The sequence below is a fragment of the Gastrolobium bilobum genome, unplaced genomic scaffold, assembly GCF_033153095.1.
Source record: "Gastrolobium bilobum isolate Gb01-03AN ecotype WA unplaced genomic scaffold, APGP_CSIRO_Gbil_v1 utg5188, whole genome shotgun sequence".
Lineage (NCBI taxonomy): Eukaryota > Viridiplantae > Streptophyta > Magnoliopsida > Fabales > Fabaceae > Gastrolobium > Gastrolobium bilobum.
The window spans coordinates 1,092,003-1,115,891 of NW_026899969.1; the positions used below are offsets into that span (position 1 = coordinate 1,092,003).

The following is a 23,889-nucleotide window of genomic DNA, read 5'->3' on the forward strand; positions in this document are numbered from 1 at the left end:
TTGCAATCCGGGTGCCTTCTTTGTTGTATAAGCAAAGGGACACCATTTGTAGGAGGGAGTTAACATAGAATTTGGGAAGAGAAGAGAGAGGAGGAGAGGGAGAGAATAACAGAGAGAGAATTGTGGTATAATTCTTTATACCGTTTTCTTATTAATTCACTCTAATTTATAATAAATCCTACGAAGCTGAATAACAACTAGATAGAATCCTACTGAAAATTAAATTGCTAAGTACGATAACTAAACGAATAAACCGAAAGTTTCAGATAAAATACTAAAAGATAAAGTTTTAGAAAATAATAATTGATAAAAGTAAAAAAAATTAATCTATCTAATAATAAGATATTCTAATCTATCAAAAGATGACCCATTGGGCTTCAGCCTATCTTGTAATCCTTGAGATGATCTGGTAGCTTGGTGGGCCTTCTGGGTCTTGAGTGTGTCTGTGCTTGAGCATGGGCTGCAACACCCTTCCATGTGCATCAAACAATCATTCACACTTGTATGCACGAGTGACTTCCCACGAAATAGAATCGTCTGGCAAAAGGCCATCATTCACACAGCCTTCCCGCTTACAATTTACCAATGCAACCATAAACCTCTCATTTTCTAACGACGAATGATACATTAATTGTTCTTCCTGAAAGAAAATAAAGTAATTTGCGAAACGAACAAATAAGTATTTTCAAAAGTAATGTTAATTGGGCATGGTTTAAGCTCAGATAGCATTTTTATCTGAATTCAATGCAGAGCCACCAATGCAATTATGCTATTTGTGAGCCTTAGTATTGTGCGCGTCACATTCATTATCTTTCTAATGTAGTGTGTTTCTGTTTCCAGTAGATTTTGCAAACTTAATTTGCTTAAACTTGTTTTTATAAACCGGATTTTGTTAAATAACTTATAGTGATTTGTATTTAACAATCTTTATGTAAAAAGTAATTTTGGTAAAAGTAATACTTGATCACCTTCCAGCCAAAAAAGTGGAAGATATAGCAAGGCTATCATTTGCTATAATTATACTTTGTACACAAACCGTTCTATTTAAATAGAAACCGTATACTTTCACACACACAAAAAAGGGAGAGAAAGAAAAATGATATGCATAATTATATTCCCTAAGACTTTTATTAATTTACCAACTATTTTTTTTCTTAATGCCACATGCAACTTTATATTAAAATAATTTGTTTATATTTGTGCAAGTAGTTTCCCCCCATATTTTCACAATTTTGCTTCCGAGACAACAGATCGAGTTTCAAGATGTTACCTCGGGAAGTTCATAAAACTCCTCCGGAGATATCTGCAACAAATCCATAGCAGTTTGACCAGTACACCATGCTAAAACTTTCGTACTCTTATCTGCAAGAGTAATTTTCAAATGGAAAGTTCGGACTATCTCAGTATCATCAATTATATGACAAAAGCTGCATTCCATAAATCCACTAGCCATTTTGTTGACAAAGTGACCACAGAGAGAATGTGAAAATTTTGTATTAACGTAATAATACTCAATTGGATCAAGCCAGACTCGACAAACCTGAAACAACATTAAGGAAGAAAATGATCAGAATTTGAAGATAAACAATAATAATCAACGAAAATAATGTAAAAAGGGAAGGCATAGACAGCCATCTCTGTCTTCCTATACGGCCAGATTATATCTGACAATAATAACATAATTCATGAACTCTCTTGCATGCGAAAAGCATTTTTTTTTTTTTTTACAAATGAGGCTATATGTGTATCAGCAGTAAAATCTCGATCTTCTTATAGATCAACTAATTCATTCGGGCGAGACATAGCCCATGCATAAAATAGACTCAGATATGTGGTATTCACACCCGAGTTATGTAACATCCGAGCGCTGACGAGGACGGGGAGTGATTGCCGGTGCGAAAGGACATTGACAAGGAACGACTCCTGACAGGTTTCCAGCGGGGGGTTACATGCATGAATGAATCGAATCGACACCCCAAAGAGAGGGATTTCAAAGACTGTGCAGGTATGAGACTGCACAGTTTGGGATAGCTTATAGGAATTAATTGATACTACTTATACTAACAAGATGCATCTACTTTTCGATAGCCCGGAACAGAAGAACTCCATAGTTAAGCGTGCTTGACTTGGGACAATTCTAGGATGGATGACCTCCTGGGAAGTTTTTTCCGGAAAGTGTGCGAGTGAGGACAAAGCACGCTGAAAAGTCTCGTGTTATTGTGTGGGGACAGTCGTTGATTCTTGCAAGTTGCCAGGCATTACAAGTGGTATCAAAGCAGGGCCTCTCTTCCAGTATGGTGTGGTTCGAGGACGAACTAGGCGGAAGCTAGTGGGCATGTAACATCCCGAGCGCTGATGAGGGCAGAGAGTGATCGCCAGTGCGAAAGGGCATGGACAAGGAACGACTCCTGACAGGCTTCCAGCGAGGGGTTACATGCATGAATGAATCGAATCGACACCCGAAAAAGAGGGATTTCAAAGACTATGCAAGTATGAAACTGCACAGTTTGAGATAGCTTATAAGAATTAATTAATACTACCTATACTAACAAGATGCATCTACTTTTCGATAGCCCGAAACAGAAGAACTCCACAGTTAAGCGTGCTTGACTTAGAGCGATTCTGGGATGGGTAATCTCCTGGGAAGTTTTCCTAGAAAGTGTGCGAGTGAGGAAAAATCACACTGAAAAGTCTAGTGTTTGTATGTGGAGATAATCATTGATTCTTGAAGCGGTCGGGCGTTACAGGTTTCATTCATTATGGTTGAGCATGTATGCAGCGACAAAGTACGGAATTTTGTGGTCGAAAAAGAAGAAGCTACCGATGCTTATTTCGGGATGTCTTACCCCAAGTGCAAAACACGTTACATGATGCCAGGTTTCAACGAGTATAATTAATGATTTGACTCAGATGTGAATAACTCACAAGACACTAATAGCAATGATAGGTATACAACATAGCAATCGTAACAACGGAGAAAAAAGTTTAAATGGATCTTCAAGTAATACCAAAACTCTTACTTGCGCATAGCTAGTCACGTTAGAAATATCAGAGAGTTGCGATAGCTTATGAAGGCAAGATGAGTTGATCAATGCTGGTAAGCAACTGAGATTAATGAAAGAGGCCCCAATACCATTCTCAAACCAAGACACTTCCAGACTGTCAAGTCAAAAACATTCAATTTCATATGATTATGTGGATACTTTAATTATAGAGTACAATGACACATTAAACTACAAAGGCATAAATACTGGTACAGCAGACTACATGATCAGCAAGGGGTACTACACAACACTTCGAAGCATAAAAAATAGAATTAAAAGATTCACTCAATTTCTATCGTAAATTTTCATAATTATCTTTTTCCGTAGGTGGTGGCTGATGATGTGCTTCAGTTTTTAACTTTTAAGTTGAATGTGCTCACCTCCTTTGTTTGGACATCATGCACGTCAAGCCAGATATAAAAACAGTGTGACCGAGACTTACTCTTCCCATTGACCTGAGATACATCATAAAATGATAAGAACGGGGAGGACAATAGAAAAAGAATACTTGGAAGACTCGTAAAAGGGAAACACAAGCCAAGTGGTTTTATGATAATGATCATCAACATTTCCAGTCCCCCTCCGTCCCCCACGGTTATTTGCTCTCTCCTCTTCCTTCTATATCTGGTTACATTTTTTTCTCTTGAAACTATGAAGCGTAGGCCTACCCCAGCCTGCACATGTCTACCCAATACTGCTTAAGGATAGCTCGAAGATGAAATACTACTATTGCTTGTAATCATTACCAAAATCTGGCAAAATGAAGCTTTGCCCAAATTACTCCGCTAGTATCCTCGATTCTTAAAGAGAAAACTGTTTCTTGTTTATTATTTTCTTTGATAATATCTGTAACAACACCATAGAGGCTGATGCTGGTCATCTTGTTGTGAAGGTCCTCCACAAATGTCTGCAAAAATTCACACAACCAATAAAGTTACCTAATCAACCATAAGATGCAGAAGATAAGCACTTTTAAGGAGTGTACACAGGATAGTGTGAAAAATATAAATAGTAAAATCAAATACAGCCATATGATTGGCACTGCTTGAGCAGACCTATCTCCAAAACAACACAGTAGCATATAATGAAGATCTCCATGTTGACAAATTTATGTAGTATTTAAAAATTGTAAAAGTATATCACTCAGATAGTAATAGAAATGGGCTTCGGAAGAAACGCAGGCAAAAGCACATGTGCTATGAGGCAATCTGACAATTGAGAGTTGTTACCCAAAGAACTTTTATTCCACAAATTAGATACATATAGTAAAAAACTTGCATCCAATCAATTGAACAACATGGTCAATTTTATTGCTAAAATGATAAGAGACAGCATAATTAAAAAAAGAAAAAAGAAAAACTTTGATTTCTAAAACAATATAAGCACAACAAAAATAACTCAAGAACAACATAAAATTTTGAATTTTCATTATCGTTATCCTCAAAATCAGGTTACAAAATTTTGTTACATAAAAATTTAAATTTTGTTATCCTCTAATTTGTTATAGTACAAAAAGAGAAAATAATAATCCCTATCCTTTGATTTTTCCAAATATATTATACGTGAAACAATGCACGGACACATAAAATATTACAATAAATTTTGTTATTTTATCCTGAGATATGTCTATTAAACGAAGAATATCACACATTTAATAATTCTAATCATCAAATATCTAACAGCGTAAAAAATTATTACGTGACTTAATTACTTGCAATGTACTTTTATAATTGTGCTATCCCTCAATATGTAATAATTATTAAACATATCACTTATGTTGATAGAGGTTGCATTTGAACTCAAACCCAGTTCATATGCTAACTCCGATATAATCAAACGACCAGCTATTGACAGGCTTCGAATAGAAACAAATATCTTTCTAACACAAACAAAGTAAAATAACATGCGTGATAACTATTGATATCAAGAAAAAATAGAAAATAAGGAAAATCTATCCTTTTATTTTCTTTGGAGGGGTGGTAGAGGGTAAACTCACCCGAAAAGGGTAATTACTGAAATCAATGGTCCCCTGAGAATCGCAGGGCAAGCTCACTTGAGAAAACCTGAGACCCTGACTAGGATTATACGAACCCAAGGGCCTTGAACCCTGATGGCGATTTTGTGTCATTGTTACGCAGACCTAATCAACAGAGCTGTTTAATTTTTTCTCCATTTGACAATTACAATAGTTCACGTCAGACAAAATTCCATGAATCACCTGTTCTTCACGTTGAATGTAAGGCACCAAATATAATTGTGTTGCACTTCCATATTCGAGACAAAATTCCTCGCTTGATTTAATATCACACTCTACAGAGCTTGCAATATATGGTTTGTCCAGTGCAAGCATGCTTCCCACTCTGTAACCCCCCATAAAATGAATTTTATACACGTATAAGAAATGAATTACTCAGCTTCAGAAGTTTGATACAGAGCAAGAATTCACCTGAAAAGATTGGCAAGGAGAGTCTGTTCACCCCACAAGAAAAACTTTAATGTTACACCATCACCATCAACAAGAGTAATCTGTTTTCTCTGTAAGCTTCCAGAACTCCCTTGAATTTCCGCAGATTCTATGCTTTCAATCCTATAATCAATAAAAGAATATAGTAAGGCCATGCTTACTTATAAGAGGAAAAAAGATGACTATTCAAGGTTATGGATCACGTTGATAAAGGCATCTGTAGAGGAATTTTAATGAACTAGTGAATGATTTAAACCTCTCAGCTGCACTTACATAACTTTATAAACAGTATGATGATGCATGAAACTTTCTTAGTCACACAATGCTCAGTAAATTTACAATATGCTCAAAACAACACAGTCAAGTGACAAAATATGACTCCCAATTGCAAGTAGTTTACCTTGCATAAAGTGAATAGGAAACCCCTTTGTTCACTGCATCAAGAGAAATTGAAGAGAAAGAGTCTGAACAAAACTGAGCTCCTAGTAGCATTGCATCATCATCCTGATTCTACAGTTTTGAAGAAAACAAAAGGCTTATCATCATGAAAACTTGATCTGAATCTAATCTTCTAGGTGGAGTACAAAGACCAAAAGATAGAACTAGTGTTCAGAACAGAAACTTGGTTCCGAACTTGAACTACTTACATATGAAATTACAATGATCAAATCTAAAGGCTACAAATTTATATTAGAAACTTTGACAATTACCTCATCCAAGATAATCACAAGATACTCTGTTGGCAAAAGACGTGGATAACCATGACCTTCAGTGGCAGTTCGGAGGTAGCATCCAGTGAGGAAAACCTCCCTCCCTCTCTTCAGAATTCCATTCTGAAGGCCTGCCAAATCATAGAATCTGGTAGAGAAAATATGACATGTTCAATCTTAAATGAAATTGCAAATAAGAGTTGGCCAAGTTTTGATTTTGAATTACATGCTACATGAATGATTCAAAACATGCATTTTGTGCAAATAATAAAAAGAAAAGAAAAATGTAAGTTACTGGTACATATTAAAAGTTGATTCGATTATCAATGGAAAGCACAAATAGACCCAAGAGAGAATATCATCTTAAACTTCATTACCATTACATTGTCTCCCAAATATGGTGAATAAAGAACGCACTCAAATATAAAATAAAAGTAACAAAATTTTAAATATTTCTAGATTTTCATATTTTAAACAGCAATAGAAACAAGCCACGTGTAGTGAGCACAAAAGAAAATCTAGTTGAATGTGCAAGAATAGAGCAAAATCTTTGTATTCTTTTAATTATGGCTGTACATACTGCATTTACCTGCGGTGTAGATAGAGATCTATGATATTGGAGCTCCAATAATCCCCTAAAGTAAGCATGTGGATGTTTGTGCCTGCAAAAAAGTAGTTTACAATGATGAGCGTCAATCACTACAAAACCAAAATACAAATTTTATCTGCAACAGTTACAACAACCACGGCTTATCCAACAATGTGGGATTAGTTAAAAGAATCTATGAATGCCAATGGGCTCTACCAAAAAGCCAAATTTTTTAGAAAACAATTTAGAGAGACAAAGTGAGGTCTTTTTTATGATTTCTCCTCAACCAAATTATTTACTGCACTAAACATTGGGTAAAATATCAAAACAGATACCTAGTTGTAAATAATTTAACAGAGCTGTGCTTCATTGGTAGGTCATTTCTAATTCCCATGATAAACCTATGCTAAGGCTTGTGCCATGTCTTGATCTTGGAATGGGGTAACCTGAAGTGGGACTTTCGAGGGAAGAAAGTTGGAAATATTCAAGTGTGGGTGTTGCAATCCTAAATTAATTAGAAATTGATCAATTTAACACCATATAAGTGAAAAGACACAGACCCACAGTCCCTCATGGCCTTTAAGGTTTTGAGTTGAGGTAGGATGTGAAACTCGCTTCTCGTGGCTTGGCTCTTGGCCCATATAAACAAGGTATGCCTTGAAAGAACTTTGGCTACCCCGTGCCACTTAAAAGTAGTGAAAATCAAGAAAACAGATGAATGCAGGCTCAGACTTCAATAGTGCGATCACATTGGCACATGCCTCAACTGTAAGGTATGAAATTATTTTCTTTATAAGATTACATGTTCGTATAAATTCTCACTTGATCAATTTTCCTCTAATGGAGGCTTGCCCCAATAGCCGTAACCTAGGCCTGAATCTGGGATATCTCCCATATTTCGGACTTGGGATAGTAGGAGTTTTCGCATAGGCGAGTGTCAAACATACATTCAATTGATTTCTTTTCTAATTTTATTTTATTTTTTGCCAAAATGAGCGGATGCCAATGTACAATGGCTTATCGTTTTTTATAAGAAATAATTGCTCCTACAATTTGATCAGAATAAATCAAATGTACTACAGCCATAATTTTTCACATAAACTATAATCAGAACAAAAAAAAGCTTCAATTCCAAGGCACCTGGGAGTACAAATGCATCGATAATAACAGCTTCCAGAACACTGTTCAAGGACAGGAAATTTTTCTCGTATATGGAATCAATGGTAACAGTGTTTGGAAGCTTTGTCCTCCGATGATCCTTCTTGAGATGGTTAATTAATTCGAGCCTCTTCTTCGGAGCCCCAACCCTGCGTTGTTCACTCCATGACTTCAACACAAAATCATCGATAAGACAAGCAGTGAAACACAGCAGAAACCTAAATAAACTAAAGACCGCGTGACAGCAACAGCTAAACTTTCATTGAAAACCGTAACTGCCACATCAACCTATCTAATTCCAAAAGAGATGAATGTAACGACTATAAATCCCTAATTCATGCATTTTGTAGTTCGTGCACTAAGGAAATTGCATCGGAATCGCCAAACACAGCAAAAATGGATGAGCAAAAGTGATGAACCTGAGAGAGTTCAGATAGCAAGATCGCAGGAGTGACACCGCTTGAATAAGCAATGCAAGTCTTGAGAATATGAGATACGATCCAGCTCCAACCATATCCAACAGTACTCGCAGCATCTCCGTTTGGATCGTCTTCCAGTGATAATAGCTCGGTTCTTGAGTAATCGACGAATCTGAGGAAAGGATCTTCCTCCCCCTTCTCTTGATCTTCTTGGCGATGATCTAAGTCCATGGCTGAACCTCCCTCTCCCTCTGTATTACAGCCGTAATGACGATGCTCCATTCTCGACTCACCTAAGTTTCAGATGAACGACGTTGCTTGCGTCTTTCTGCGTTGAGGGGAATGTGAATTTGGGATTGGCGCAGTTTTCAATTGAAAATGCACCTTTTGGAAATTGGTCTTACATTTTTTGGCGGGCAATAATGGGTTGGGCTTGGGCTAACATATAGCTTTAGGGCCCAAAAATCGTAGAGTGCCTTTTTTTTTTTTTTTTTTTTAGAGAAAGTTGTATTGTAATTTGTAAGCAACTAACTACGTAACTTTGCTTTAAACATTTTATTTTTTATTTTTGATAAACAGCAAGGGCCAACCCCAATTTGTTCAAAAAAACATTGAAAAGCATAATTAATTTCAAATATTTACTCTAGATTATTATAATATGATTTTCAAATTTCTTAAGACGATAACCAAACTGCTTGTCATTGTCATTGATTATCAAACATAGTAAATTTAATTTGTCTATCCAAATGTAAAATTCAAATCATTTGGTTTTATATTAAATTTCACACAGTAAATATAGATAAGTTATCTAAATTCGCTTTCAAAATATTTTGGGTTGAAAAATTATAATAGAAAAGACTATTATAACCTTGAAATAAATTATAATTATAAAAATACCTTGATTTCCGCCTCAAAACGACATCATTTTGGGCTTAATATAGATAAGTTATCTACATTGACTGTAGAAAAAATAAACTCATTCATTATTTATATAATTAGCTATGCATCAAATAGTTGACTATATATAATATTTTATTTTTATCCTAGCTTGCCGTGTTATTTTATATAGGGTTTTATTAATTTCCTTCCACGTAAGATAGTTATCTTATCTATCTTACGTGGTAGAGAGAAAATGGGTGGGTCCCACCATTACAAGAAAAAAGAAAAAGAAGAAAAAAGTGAGGTGCAAAAATCGAAGTGAGAGAAAATGAGATAAGTTACTTCATGTAAAAGGAGAGTAATATTTCCCTTTTATATATAACATTTTATTTTAGGAAAGGGATTGCCTATTCCTCAGAAAAGAAATATTTCCTTCCCCATTTCCCACCTTATATATAGTACATTACCTGCTTCTTTTAGCTAAGGGAGAAGAAACGGTTGACACCTACAGTATAGAGAGCAAGGTTCATATAAAAGTTTGATGAAGATAAGAGATGTTAAAGTGGTGGGGAATTTGTACTAAAAAAAAAAAAAAGTGGTGGGGAAGCTTGAGAGGAACTGTGAGATTGGGAGTAAAAAAGGGTTCTCCGTTTTCAGCATGATGGGTGACCCTTTATCTAGGATTAGGTTCTACCCCCTTCGTGTTATGTTGGTGGCTAACCGTAAACAACTTTTTCAATCCAAAATTTTAAGGTGTTGGGTGAGGGTTTTTTCAATGGTATATATTATTTTCTAACGCACCTCCTCACGCAAGACCTTTTTGGACTTGAAGCGTTGATTATTGCATAGGTCTAATTTTTAGTTTACCTTATGTTTATTTAATTCCACTTGAGTGAGAGCCTTTTTAATAATTTATATTATTCTTAACTAATATCTTTACCTTTCCCCCTTACAAATCCACCATTAGAAACTTGGAATTGATGTTATAATTATATGTGTTCCTTCCATCCAATAAGTATCTTCACATTGCCCATACTTTTGTTCTACTTCTCTAGTACGAAAGATTTATCTATATATTTCCAAGACATATATACCACACACTAATTACTAATTAATATGTAGCTGCTAGACTATATTAATCACATTCTTCATAATGACCTACAGGTAGTTTCTCTTCCTCTATGGACTCCATGGAGAGGGAGAGAACTTTGGGGAGTTAATGGAATTTCACATCAAGATTGGGAGAAAGTTTGAAGAACTGCAGAGTGGTTATAACTGAGTTAGGGTTCGGTGATCCACTTGTAAACCATGTTCCTCGAACAGCTTCTATGTCGTGTATCGATGACCTCTGGTACATAAAAAGACTTTCAAGCCAAAGTGACGAAAACGATGAACTACTTATGAAGAGACAAGTTGGGAATGTGTTTGTTGACCCTATAGATTTTTAGGTTTATATAACCTTCACGTACGGCTACTTGGTTGAATGAAGTTATTTCTTTAGCTATGTATATCATTGACATGAAGTTATTTCTTTAGCTGAAAGAAAGTACAATATTTATGACTAGCATCTTCTGGTCCTTTTCTTTTTATTTATTTTTATAAATCTAGATTGATAATCATCTTGGCAACAGGTTTATATCTCAAGGGATGGTCTTCAGTTTAGTTATCTAATATTTACTGGTCTTAATTGACAATGGAAATGCCTATGCTTTCATTGAAATTACAAGACAAAATTCCAAATAGAATTCCTCATAGTCTTTAGGGTACACATTTTATAGTTGAACTTATAGCCAATACCCAGTTCCCCGTTTTGTGCAAAAAACCTTTTTTTCGATTGTATACTTACGATTATTTCTATTTGTCCTAGAGTAAATTCTCGCTGAATTTCCATGATACTTTTTTATCTGATATTTATAAGATACGGGCATATTGTTTATTAATATTCATCATTCAACACATTTCAAATTTCATGGAATCATCCGGATGTTTGGAAAGGTATGAAGGAAGGGTGCGTTATGCTTACCTTGATCTTTTGATACCACGACGACGACGCTGATTCAAATCAGTTGGAATTTGCTCACCTCAATGCACGTATTCCTTCACATTTAGTATAATTTTGATATTTGGAAGACAAAGAAAATGATCCAAGGCCAAAATAATTATTACATATTTATAATTGATGGAATTTGGACGCTCTAATTCAGCTGCAAAAGTGAACTCTAAATTCTTAAGATTGAGTTCTAACGTTATATCATTTTAAGCTAAGCTGAAAATTTTAACCGAGGCTTCAAACATGATAAAAGTTTGAGATTTTATTACTTTTGGCTGGTTTTGTACGTGACAAATCAATTATAAGTCCTTTAGAGAAAAAAAAACAACTAAATTTCCTCAGAGCTTCATTGTTTGAACAATACAACTTACACGTTTATCATTATTTCCTTCTCTTGTTAAATCTTGCACGTTTTGAGTAGCTTTTCACCAAAATAAAGAACTGAATGCAAATCAGAAACATTGGAACTGCTTTGCTCCTTTTTTTAAGGCCAGTGAACTTGTTTGCTCTCACTATAATACATGTATGCATATTCAAAGCAAATATATCTTGCGGAAAAGATAAGACTCCTCCTCTACTGTAAACTTATCTTTAAAGTGAGTAAAAAATAGTTTATCCCCATTGATTTAATGAAGAGTGTATTATAATCCTTTCAAAGTGTAGAGATCACTGAAGTGAATTTTGTCTCTACCAACAAAGCATTTTCCTTACACACAGCCAAGAATCGAACCCATGTCAGCATGCTTAAGGGACCTAGCTATCTACCAACTGTGTCAGGTTTTATTGATAATCTTAACCTACTTAAATCTAATGCAGACACACCCTTATATTTAAAGAAGCTTTTTCCTCAAAGACAAATTCAATGCTGTTAGTCATTAGTATACTTTGTTTTCATTAAAAGTCATTTCTTATAGTGCTCTGTTATCAACATAAGGCAAGACATCTCTTATGCTATCGTCATACTATAGTCAAAGCAAATTTTACAAGACACCAATCTGTATAGCTACTAAAGGCCCAACCCTAAACTACATAGACACTTATGCTGTGCACTTACACTTTGCCAATTCTATTATTTGATCGCCATATCCTTCTAGGAGACAAACTTTTCTTCACGGAAGAAATTTTTGGTGTTCCCAACTGAACTTCCAGATTGGACGAATCTAAGGATAACCTTTCCACAATGAAAGCATCCAAATCAAAGTCACTTTCACCATCCACATCATTATCATCATTGCGACTAGAAAAATCAACCCTGTTTGAAATTGTTCCGGCAATATTTCTCAAAAAATCCGGTGGCATGTTGTACGAATTTGGGTCCAGCTTGAGGAGTCTCTTCAAACTGTCAATGGCAGGGTCTAAAATATCTAAGAATCCCATAACCCATGAAGCATCATCTACAACTTCCGTCCGCTGTTGCATGCAACAAGCAACATTTCAAATATTAGCAGCATTCCTAATTAGAGTTATTCAGAGAAAAACCAAGCCTCAAAGTCATAGCGAAATTCCAAATTATTGCATTGCAGATTTATTTCTCAAGATACACAAAATATTATAAAGATCTAATTGAATAATTAAGGGAAGAATTCTCTTATATGTATAGATTATAGAGGAGCATATATCTAAAACCTTGGATTAGTAGGCCTAGGGTAAAAGTTACTTAAAGATTAGAAATATTTTAAAGCATTTTCATTTTATGTAATTTTTCCTTCTTTCCCTTATCCAAATATAGAGTAAGTTAATCAAAATGGTCTTGATAAAGTCATTAGGCTAATTTTGGATTATCTGTTACCAGTAGGCAATAGGGTACTTTCTTAAATCTCAACTCATCACCCACAAATTGATAAACACAGTAGTTATGACATTTACCTGCTGGAAATAGAGGTCACGGATCTCTTCAGCACGCACAGAATTTCCTTGATCTTCCTCCAGTGATGCCCAGGTCATCCATGTCACATAACTCTGAGAATTTATATTCAACGAGGATCTAAACAATCTGCGGGCAGCTGAAAGATTACCAACCCTCTGTTCGAGAACACCCCAAGCCTGGATTGGGAGAAAGTTGTTATAAAAAGTGAACATCAAACTCTGGAAAAGATCAAGTTGTCCCAACATTTATCATATGCGTGCATGTCACCTGGAGACACCTGGCAGCAGTTTCACTCTTTGAATCAATTGATAAAGCTTTTTGGTACAATTCTCTAGCTGTATTCAAGTTTCCTTCCTTCCATTCCATCCAACCCCATGCCTGCATATCCCCAAACTTCCGATTAGTGAATACCTACATATACATAATCATGAATGGTGTAAAGTGAAGAAACTTCTTACAAACCAAACAGGTTGATGTCTTGGATCCAATTCCGATGCTTTCCTGAACAAAACCCGGGCGATGTTTGCAGTTGAGTGTTTGTATTCTAATAATGCAAGAGACTGAAGGAGAACAGCATCCCTCGGATTTAGAGCATGGCCTATCTTTAGAAGTTTTCTTCCCTTGTCAATGTTGCCCACGTTAGCTTCAAAAACACCCCATACATGCCAAGCAAACCTATTTTTAGGACTTGCCTGCACTGCTTTCTATTAATTGCAAAAGAATAAAAGAAACATAAGTCGCGCATTGTTAGAAATTAATAAAAGCAAATGGCAAAGGAAGATGCCCTAACTCCTAACTAACGAATGTATAGTCTGCAAAGTTCCAACAAACAAAGGAATCAGATAGAAAATATGGTCGAACTGGTAAATTAAATATAACCTCAAACAATTTCCTAGCACCACGGTGATTTTCCTGTTCCACCTCCATTTGTGCCCAAGCCTATTTCAGAAAGAATAAGTATGATTTGATAAGACAACATGCATAACATACAAGTCTAATTCAGAAATGATATCCCTCGGATGATCATGACTTACAAGCCAACTAGCACAGCTGTTAGGATTACATGTAGTGGCCTGATTGAATAAATATCGAGCCTGCTGATATCTATTTGCTCTAGCTTCAAGCAATGCAAGTGTTTGGTATATGTACTCATTCCGTCCACAATATTTAAGACCTTTGGCAAGCAGATTCCTTGCCTTCTTTATATTTCCCTGCTTTAACTCTAGAACTGCCCATCCATGCCAAGCAGCAACATGCCTCTTATCAGCAACCGTGGCAGCATCAAATAATTCTCTAGCTCTCCTGACATTTCCCATTTTCTTTTCAAGAACAGCCCAGCACTGTTCAAAGAGAACTTGCACTGATCAACTTCAGTAGAATATAAGTGAAAATTCAAAATATCAGAATATTGGAAGCAATCACTCCCACTCCAAATGTTAGCAGATGAAACGTTCTCTTTGTCAGGTCCAGTACAAGCCTCAAAGGCCTCAGGCATGCCAGGCCATGTATACTCAGTGATGGAGACAGGGAAGGGCTAGGAGGGGCGATCGACCACTTAAATTCATGCAAACCTTTGTATTACATTACATTCAGACTATAAGTTAAAAGAAAGGTAGTGTAGTATAACTTTTGCCCCCGTTCATTCTTATTACTCCTTATGTACGACGAAAATTTGGAAAAGTTCTTCAAATCTGGTGACATATCCACCCACTATTGTGTTGCTTTGCCTAAGTTAATGTTTTAATTTTGTTTTCTTCGTCCCCTCTCATAAAATTTTCTGGCTCCGCCAATATATTATAGCCTCAAAGGTCCATTTAGATGCCATGAATTATTGTATTAAGAATTGAAAGCATCACAAAAGTTTTCCGTAATTCTAAACTAGAAGACTTTTAACACACTCTTTAATAGGTAGGACTTAACGTTGGAGAAGGAAGTGAAGTACTCCAGAAACAGAGTTCCAACCAAAAAAGCCAATAGGCTTGAGAGAGTGATGAGTGATCATCACATGCAAAAACACAATTGAACACTAACCTGCCAAATGTATGCGTTTTCACCCTGAGTAGCCTGGCAACCCTTCTCGTATATCTCTCTGGCTTGATCTGTTTTGGATTGCTTGCTCAAAATCTTCCCAAGTGCCACATAAGGTCGACCATCTTCAGGCCAATAGCTTATACACTTCCATTCCCATTCAAAATAAGACAAGAAAACCCATTATCAGAGACACATCCAAATTTTGCAAATTTCCAGAAAACAAGTTAAGCAATCAGAAATTATAATAAATAACCAAAATGATCACACACCACACCTTCTGAAGTATAGCTTCTGCTCCTTCAAACTGAAATTTTCTAGCTAAGACCTTTGCCTTATATAACGCCAGGTCCAAATTCACAGTCAGGGGCTTCTCTTTGGAATCTGATTCAATCCTCTCCGGCTCAAAAATCGGCATCTTCTTTGCAAATTTAGTGAGCCCGGAATCAATTGCTAAAGCTTTCGGGTCATCATCCTTTGTCCCTTTCCCTTCTTCCTCATCATCGGATTCTTTGCCGGAAAACTCCATCACCGGCCGGCGAACCACGAGCGCTCCCTCAAAGTTTGAGTCTTTTGGTGAAACGGCATTGAGGGAACTCTGTTCGGAGGAAAGGGCATTTTTTTCCAGCACTGTGGTTGATGAGGAGGATGAGTCCCTGAGAGAGCAACTTGGTGCAGGTGCAGTGAGATGGGAAGGGGAAGAGTGGAAGGGTAAAACGGGTACTTTGAGGGTGAATTTGAAGAAGTAGTTGGGGTTCTTGGACTGAGTGAAGAGAGTGAAATTCGGAGAGGAAGAAGAAGAAGATGGAGGAGGAGGAGGAGAAGGGAGCGTGTTCATTTCTGGTTAACTGACAAAACTGTTTCGTGTTTTACGTACAAAGCGAATGTGGAGGAAGAAGAGAACATGTAGAATTTATTATTATAACCCTCTAGTTAGAGTCATATTTTAAAAAGTTTTAACAGTTAATAGTGATCTAATTAAAAAATAAGTGTTTGATAGGATGGGTTTTCTGTTTTTTCTTTTTCATTAATATATGATTCAGAATTTTTTGACTCAAGTGCAAGGGCAGTTCAGTAGTTGTACACACACTGACTCACTGGCCTGAAATTATCCACATAGCTACGTCACATATGTGGCTGAGGCCTTTACCCGGAATGCAGATTTTAGTGACACGTGTGGGTTAGTGATTGGCCACTGTACTCAGATTCGTGATTTGGCGAACAAAGAGATATAAAAAAAAATCATTAATAAACGGGGATATAATAAAGAAATAAAACGAAATTTTACTAGTTGACATGGTATAAAAAAAAATATTTTTGCAATTAATACAGATAAATTATTTATATTTATTTTCAAATTTTAAAATGAAGTTATTTTGAGATTGAAAGATTAAACAATTATAATTATATAAGACTATAATAACCTTAAAATAAATCAATTTGAAGAAAAGATTATTTAATTTAAAATTTTATAATTAAAAATTATAGGTGTAAAAAAATAATTATTAATATCAACAGCCCCCATCTAAAAATTAAACATAAATATTATGAAGAGTAAACGCTTATTTTAGTCTTCTAAAAATACAAGAGTTTGTACTAAAAAAAAAAAAATACAAGAGTTATCCCTTTATTTTTTTAAAAAATTTGTTATCAATTTGGTGTTTTAATTATACAAAATACTATCAAATTAGATCTTGTTTATTAAATTGAGAGAAACGAATATAATATAATCTTAATTTAGAAACTAATTTGGTACATTTTATATGATTGATCCTTGGAGGATCAATTAATCACAATTTCTATTATTAAAAAACTAAAATGATGAGAAAAAATTTCAAAGAATAAAATGATGACATGAGAAAAAAAAGTAAATTTTCTCTAATATGAAACATGGTAATAAAATAAATTCTTCAGTTTTAATATATTATGTATAAAAAAATTATGCTATTATTCAATCATTTGTGAATATAACTTTCCAAGAGAGTTTGATTTTTCAATTGGCTATTAACACACTTAAATTTAGTTGAAAATAAATAATTTGTTCATTTAGATCATTACTTTTATATTTTTTTAAATATTAGTTCTTATAATTTTAGCTGTGGCACCCAAGTGGGCACATTAATTGATTTCATGGTTCGTGTTATTCCACCACAACTCTGACACTTTTTAACCTACACAGGCATTTAGTTCCCTGAAGATCAAAATGTGCTAGTCATGTCAAAACATTTCAGGGGGTGTTTGGTAAAAAAGTTATTTTGGGATTGATAAGGAAGTGTGAGTGGATATCAAGTATTATCATGTTTGGTATAAATTTTTCAAAAACTTCCCTAGTAAAATAAGATGCATAGAAAAGGTTAGTTGTGTGGAAAATATGATGAAAATCACTATTTCAAAATATCACTTTGCATGTGGTATTTTGTGATGAATGGAGAAGTGAAAAGTTGAACTCCAATCTCTTGTCAAAAATGACCCTCTATTGTGTACAGATATCCAAATGTTGAACCTCTCTCATTTGCGGTTGTAATTCCCTTTTTTACTATTCCTCTCATTCACTCTCTAATAATAGTCTATTTTGATGTTTTCTGATTCTATATAAATTCTATATGCACAGATTTCATTTTGAAAGCGTAGAAAAAAACAAATAATGAAAAGAAAAAATTGATAAACTTCAATACATTATGCGAAATGGTAATTATCTCAAATACCAGTTTCATAAAAGTTTAAAATGGAAAATTTGACTAGTGGCACCAAATTTGAGAAAAAATTATAAGAGTTATTTTAGTCATTTCAACATATTTTTCCATCAATATTTTACCTTCAACCAAATATACATTCAGAAAATTTAATCCAATTTTTTTGGTAATATTTCGACCAACCAAACAATTTTTTTTTTTAACTTTCCCACCATATTCTTATTAATTATATTTCCTTAGTAAAAAAAAAAGTTTCCTCTACCAAACACCTCCTTAAAGCCAAATGTATTTGATTTTCTGAAGTGAAAAAAGTGATTATGTGATGACATTATTCGATCATAATTATTAATTTAAAAATTATATTTTTTTCTCGTTTATCTTATCCTCAATGAATGGTTGTGATCAAATAAATTGATCACATAATCACTTTTTTGTACGGGATAAATATTTCTACAGTCACTTTAAATAAAGTTATCAATAATTATCCCAAAAATTACATCATTTTGATTAATGAAGAGTGTTTTTATAATTTTAGGTGAATTAATTAAGGGTGTTTCAATAAAATGTATATGATAAAAAAAATAAACAAAATTACGATAATACCCTTCATTAATTCACCTAAAATTATATAAACACCTTTTATTAATCAAAATGACGTAGTTTTTTAGTAGATGTAAATAACTTTATCTAAAGTGACTGTAGGAATATTTTTTTTCTTTTTTTGTATAAGAGAATCCAAACGAAATAATTATTGGAATCATTTCCAATGATTTTTTAGTTAACAAATATTTTTCTGTATTAAGAAAAATAATAATAATAATTTCTACGTATAAAAACCAAGGTTCAGCAAGATCATGCCAATCATTGTCTAAATTTTCGGCTGTATATTCATAGCTAGCATTGAATAAACAGGTTCAAATAATTATATATCCTTCGAATCGATGTTAATAATCCTCATAAATATATACCGATGACCGACCCTTTAGGTTGAGAAATTCTGATGCTATCCAAAGCTATTTCTATTGGTCAACAAAAAAAAAAAAATTGTGATTTTACATTTACTTTTATAGGGAATAACATCTATCCTATTAAAGGATATAAGTTTATATTCTTTTAGATCCTAACCGTTGATTTTCGTTCATCAACGATTATAATTTATTAGATAAAAATTATTAATTAATTAATAATAAATTTGGCCCATTAAGTTTGGCCCAATAGATTATAACCGTTGATAAATTGAAATCAACGGTTAGGATCTAAAAGGATATAAACTTATATCCTTTAAAAGGATAGATATTTTTCCCTAATTTATAATGTTAAAATATTCCACAAGAAGAAGCAAGTCTTATCCACAACTAGATAATTTTAGAGATATTAAATTTTATTACAAACTTATTTTGAGATAAAATTTCCTTAACATAAATTTTTTCACTATAAAATCTTTTTCAATCAAAATTAATTTTATAAAATCAGTATCATCCAAAAACAAGTTTGTAAAAGTTTAGCCAAGGACAGAAACCCCCATCACATGGTCATATATATGCATGAATGGATGGGCTGGTTCTCTTCTAACACCATAGGTTGCTGTAAATTGCACATCAATAAATAATGTTCACAGTGATTCTTCTATCTATCTGAACTTGAAAATTAAGCTGAATCCAAACGGTTTGTGAACCCACAACATGTGCCTCTGAAAAGCATCAGAAAGAAAGATATAACCTTTTCATTTATTATTTCATATATATTGATAAAACGCGGCTTTGCCTTTTTAGCAACCTAATATATAGTGACTACTACGGTTGTTGGAAGACTGAATAAAGGTTTTGCTTCTCCCTTATAGGCCACCCCTCTTCTTTCTACGACCACATATAGCCCCATATTGGGCATAGAGTAGCAACAGCAGCTGGGGTTTGAACCCTCTTCTCACGTGTGTAACTTAACTTCTGTGTAACAGTGTAGCTGACAATTATAGCAAAGATTGCTGAAGATTGATACATTTATATTGTGCATACACAAAAATATAAAGGAACGAAAATATTATAATTTTATTATAAGTTGTTGTGACTTCTTCCAAGTCTTAAAATCCATTGGACTAAAGTGGTGTAAGTTAAAGCTGACATATTATCAGCAAAAAAAAGTTTGTAATTTAGAGGAAAAATGATATGATATATATGCATGCAACCGTGTTTGCATATACATGCATGCCACTCATGAATGAGATTTACTTGGTGGAAGTTTCCCTGTCGAAGTTGGAATATATCTATAATCTGTAGGGCGAAGCAAAAATGGAAATTTATCGTCATATTAGAAAAATAAGAGGCTATCCTACAAGTTTCTGAAACTGTTAAGTTTTCTTAATTCTTATGACATAGGGGGCTGCCATTACTCCCCCACAACTTTCTTCTTATAGCTCAGAAGTCATGGTGTGTTGTACTATCTCTAGATGCTAGTTCCATCTGATTATAAAGAAGACAGGTAGGTAACTAAAAACTTATCAGAGAAAGAAAAGGGGTAAAATGGAATATTGGAATTTGAGTAAAGCATGAGCTGAGCTGAGCTGAGACTGTGGAGACAAAAAAGGATAACTTACTATTTGATCAACAAAAAGTTTTCTTTCATTTTAGCCTCTTGGGTTAAACCAACAAAATGAATTCCCTGCGAAGAAGATTAGCTACATAGAAATTAGGGTTTTTGACCAAAAAATTGCAAATTTCAAAAAAATCCACTTGTCTAGTTTATTGACCAAACGTTTTACCGGATTAATGCAGGAAGATACGTTTCAGGTGATTACACGTTTAGTCGCGCACCAGACACATGCGCGTTTCTGACAAATCTGAACACGTCTGTACCAGGTGCGTGTTTCTGACAGTGAGGGGACATGCGTGCCTGAATATGACATATCTTGGTATTGTGCTCGTCAGACTTGTCGGAAACACGCACCTGGTACAGACGTGTTTAGACACGTACCTGATACAGACGTGTTCAGATTTGTCAGAAACGCGCATGTGTCAGGTGCGCGACTAAACGTGTAACTACCTGAAACGCGTCTTCCTGCATTAGTCAGTTGGTAAAACGTTTGGTCAACGAACTAAACAGGTGAATTTTTTTAAAATTTACATTTTTTTGTTCAAAACCCCTAGAAATTAGTAAGGATGCAAAATGAATTAATTTTCATTTTCATAAGGTTTATTATTAACGCCTTCATCAATTTCTTAACGGCTACTAGGCTAGGAGAAAAGGGTTTAGGTGGTGTTGTTTAGCATTTTTTGCTGAGTCCTTCAATCATAGAGTTTCTTTGCTTTGCTTTTTTTTTTTTTAGTCAATTAATTCTAGATTACTAGTAAAGAATAAAATTTTCCTTAGAAGAGTTGAAGTATATGTAATTTAGTACAAGGGTAAAATGTTTCAACATATATAACTTTGGACCAAACAGCTTGTCTGTACTTTGTAATATGCACTGGGATAGGAAATAGCTTTTGGCGTTTTACCATTGTGCATTGAATGGCTGTTGTCTTCCTTTTACCTAGGCAAGAACAAGGTAATTCTATATAAACAGTAATCCGCATGTATAAAATTACATTCATTTTTTTCATTAAATTTATGTCTTGATGTACATATACAATCTCATGACCGAGCATGTTTGTTGTGTTTATGTACATATATAAAGAGAAATGGGATGAGACTGTTAGAAGCATCTGGTGACCTCACCTTCCTGAACCCATCAGGCACCTAAAATCTCCAAAACCACATCACCATTCTTGTACTACAAATCCCCCCCTTCCCTTCGTACGTCTTCAAATTTTTCCCTTACAATTTATGAGTTTGTCAACATTGTTGAACTGGAAAGAAAGATAGCCACCCCTCGAGACTAACATGACCATCATGAACTACTTCCCCCTGTTCTTCCTCTACTGCATAATGCCCCTAGCATTTGGCAATGTGGAAATACATTCAGGTACAGAAAAAAAAAAAAAAAAAGACAACCTTATAATCCTTCATTGAAGCTTATGTTTATCATGTTTTTAGCAGGTCCTTCAACCAGTATTCTGCATTCTTCCCTTAAAGACAGAAACGGGTCCATAACAGTGTCAGTGAAAGCAGAACACGAACACCCTTTATCTAGAAAGTTTTTGTTGCGTGGTATTTATGGTAGTTCTAAATTTATAACCTTTATGTTTGATGAATGAGATGAAATTTTTCGTTTTGGTTCCCTTCTGAAAGTGTCTTTGATCCTCATCAGGTTCTTGCACAAACAGAGACATAAGCATCTCACAAAGTAGAGAGTCAACATCTGGAATCCCACTGTATGTTGTGCAAATAGTCAATACCTGTGTTTCTGAGTGTGCTCCATACGACATCCACCTCCACTGTGGCTGGTTTGCTTCTGCAAGAATAATCAACCCCAGATTGTTCAAGAGGCTCTCCTATGATGATTGTTTGGTGAATGGAGGGAAACCTTTAGCTTCTAGTCAGATCATCAGATTCACTTATTCCAATTCCTTTATGTATCCTCTTGCATTCAAGTCAGCCAAATTTTGTTGAGTCCAAAAAAAGAGTCCCCAAGTAATCAAAAAATAAAAATAAAAAGAGGTTTATATTTATGCAGCTGCTATACGTGCAAAGCAATCAAATACTTGCCATATATATACTTGAAAGCATTAAATATAGAGAATCATAACTACAAAGAGAATCATAACCATACAAAGGATGAAAACATTAAATATGGAGAATCCTAACCATATACCTATCATTGCTGTATGTAAAGTAAAGCGACCGCGAATAAAAATATATCCATATAACTATATATCTATACCCAAAACATAGACTTCAAAGAAACATAAGTAGAACCATCATCGCCTTAATCATATCCACAATCTTGTTTCTAACCAGTGAAAATATAGCACTTTGTATCTTTTTCTTTGAGTGATCTTAAATAAACAGGGTTTAGTATGATAATTAAAGCAGTGCTGGGGTCAGCAAAGACTAGGCTCACTAACCCACAGGAGAAAATAACAAGGATATTCAAGCAAAAAAAGGTACATCTCTTTCCCTCTCCATCTTCCTCGCTCACTGTTCTTAGTTGGAAAAGGTGGTCGCATCTCAGCATCCAGAGCTCACAATACTCTATAACAGAGTTTCAAGAATCAAACAACTTTGTACACCATCATTGGGTTACGTTCATTCTGTAAGCTCCTCAGTTTTTAGCCTATGCATTTGAGACCTGAAATTCTATCAAAAAGAAAGTATGCATGGAATAGCCTAAGATGTCAAATTTGTCACTTTTTTTGTCAAAAGATAACAGGGAAAAGGGATAAAAGAAAGTGGCCTTTTTGAGCGCTAACTTGAGTAGTTGCGAAGTATTGTTCTTTAGGAGTAAAGGTAAAAATAAACGGCTTATACATTTTTAATTGCATATCTCTATGCCTAACATGTCGAATTTCTGGACTAAGACATTACTTATAACACTCCAAGAAAACAAAGTATTAGAATATTAGATTAGATCGGAATAGAAAGGAAAGTCATCCCATCTAATTTTATAAGTTTTCTTATTTTATCATACAATTGGTTTGTTTCTAAATTAAAATATGATTTAGATTTGAATTTTTTTTTTTTACTTTTTTAAGAGCGCAGTAAATGAACTTTGAAATACACAATATATATAATACAAATTAATTCAAAGCATTAAATATCTCATCCCATAAGCCAATCGATACAAGCCTGAAATTAATATAACCAATTTCATATTTAACTATTGAAATAGGGTTTGTTTTTTATAGTAATGAATCTCATATAAATTACCAAGTCCCTCACCATTAACTCACTCCTAGTGACTTAATTATTGAAACAACTTATATAATTGTGATTTATTTTGTACCTTTATTAAGAATATCGGACTCTATATGAAACTTAATTTTCAATATAAAACACAAAATTATATAATTAAAAACAAGGCACAAAAAAAAATTCATATCAATCCAGAACTAATAA

At 34.3% G+C, this 23,889-nt stretch overlaps 3 protein-coding genes across 3 annotated transcripts; 1 reads left to right on the forward strand and 2 right to left on the reverse strand.

Annotated features, from left to right (window-relative positions):
* Window positions 1-490: 490 nt before the first annotated feature.
* On the reverse strand, window positions 491-8,666 carry LOC133294492 (uncharacterized). The gene is made up of 13 exons (XM_061493172.1): window positions 8,385-8,666; window positions 7,948-8,134; window positions 6,808-6,880; window positions 6,219-6,366; window positions 5,909-6,018; window positions 5,491-5,631; window positions 5,263-5,404; window positions 5,041-5,184; window positions 3,791-3,951; window positions 3,425-3,499; window positions 3,015-3,159; window positions 1,271-1,540; window positions 491-640 (listed from the first exon to the last, which is right to left on the reverse strand). Exons 1-13 carry the CDS (start codon window positions 8,664-8,666, stop codon window positions 491-493), a joined length of 2,028 nt encoding a protein of 675 aa, XP_061349156.1.
* A 3,474-nt stretch (window positions 8,667-12,140) lies between these two features.
* On the reverse strand, window positions 12,141-16,096 carry LOC133294463 (protein high chlorophyll fluorescent 107). The gene is made up of 8 exons (XM_061493135.1): window positions 15,486-16,096; window positions 15,212-15,355; window positions 14,215-14,520; window positions 14,060-14,119; window positions 13,639-13,884; window positions 13,448-13,558; window positions 13,180-13,356; window positions 12,141-12,723 (listed from the first exon to the last, which is right to left on the reverse strand). The coding sequence occupies exons 1-8, from the start codon at window positions 16,044-16,046 to the stop codon at window positions 12,364-12,366; spliced, it is 1,965 nt and encodes a 654-aa protein (XP_061349119.1). The 5' UTR covers window positions 16,047-16,096; the 3' UTR covers window positions 12,141-12,363.
* A 5,678-nt stretch (window positions 16,097-21,774) lies between these two features.
* Window positions 21,775-22,443, forward strand: LOC133294452 (TPD1 protein homolog 1-like). Its single transcript, XM_061493109.1, has 3 exons — window positions 21,775-21,856; window positions 21,931-22,041; window positions 22,142-22,443. Exons 1-3 carry the CDS (start codon window positions 21,775-21,777, stop codon window positions 22,441-22,443), a joined length of 495 nt encoding a protein of 164 aa, XP_061349093.1.
* The last annotated feature ends 1,446 nt before the right edge of the window (window positions 22,444-23,889 follow it).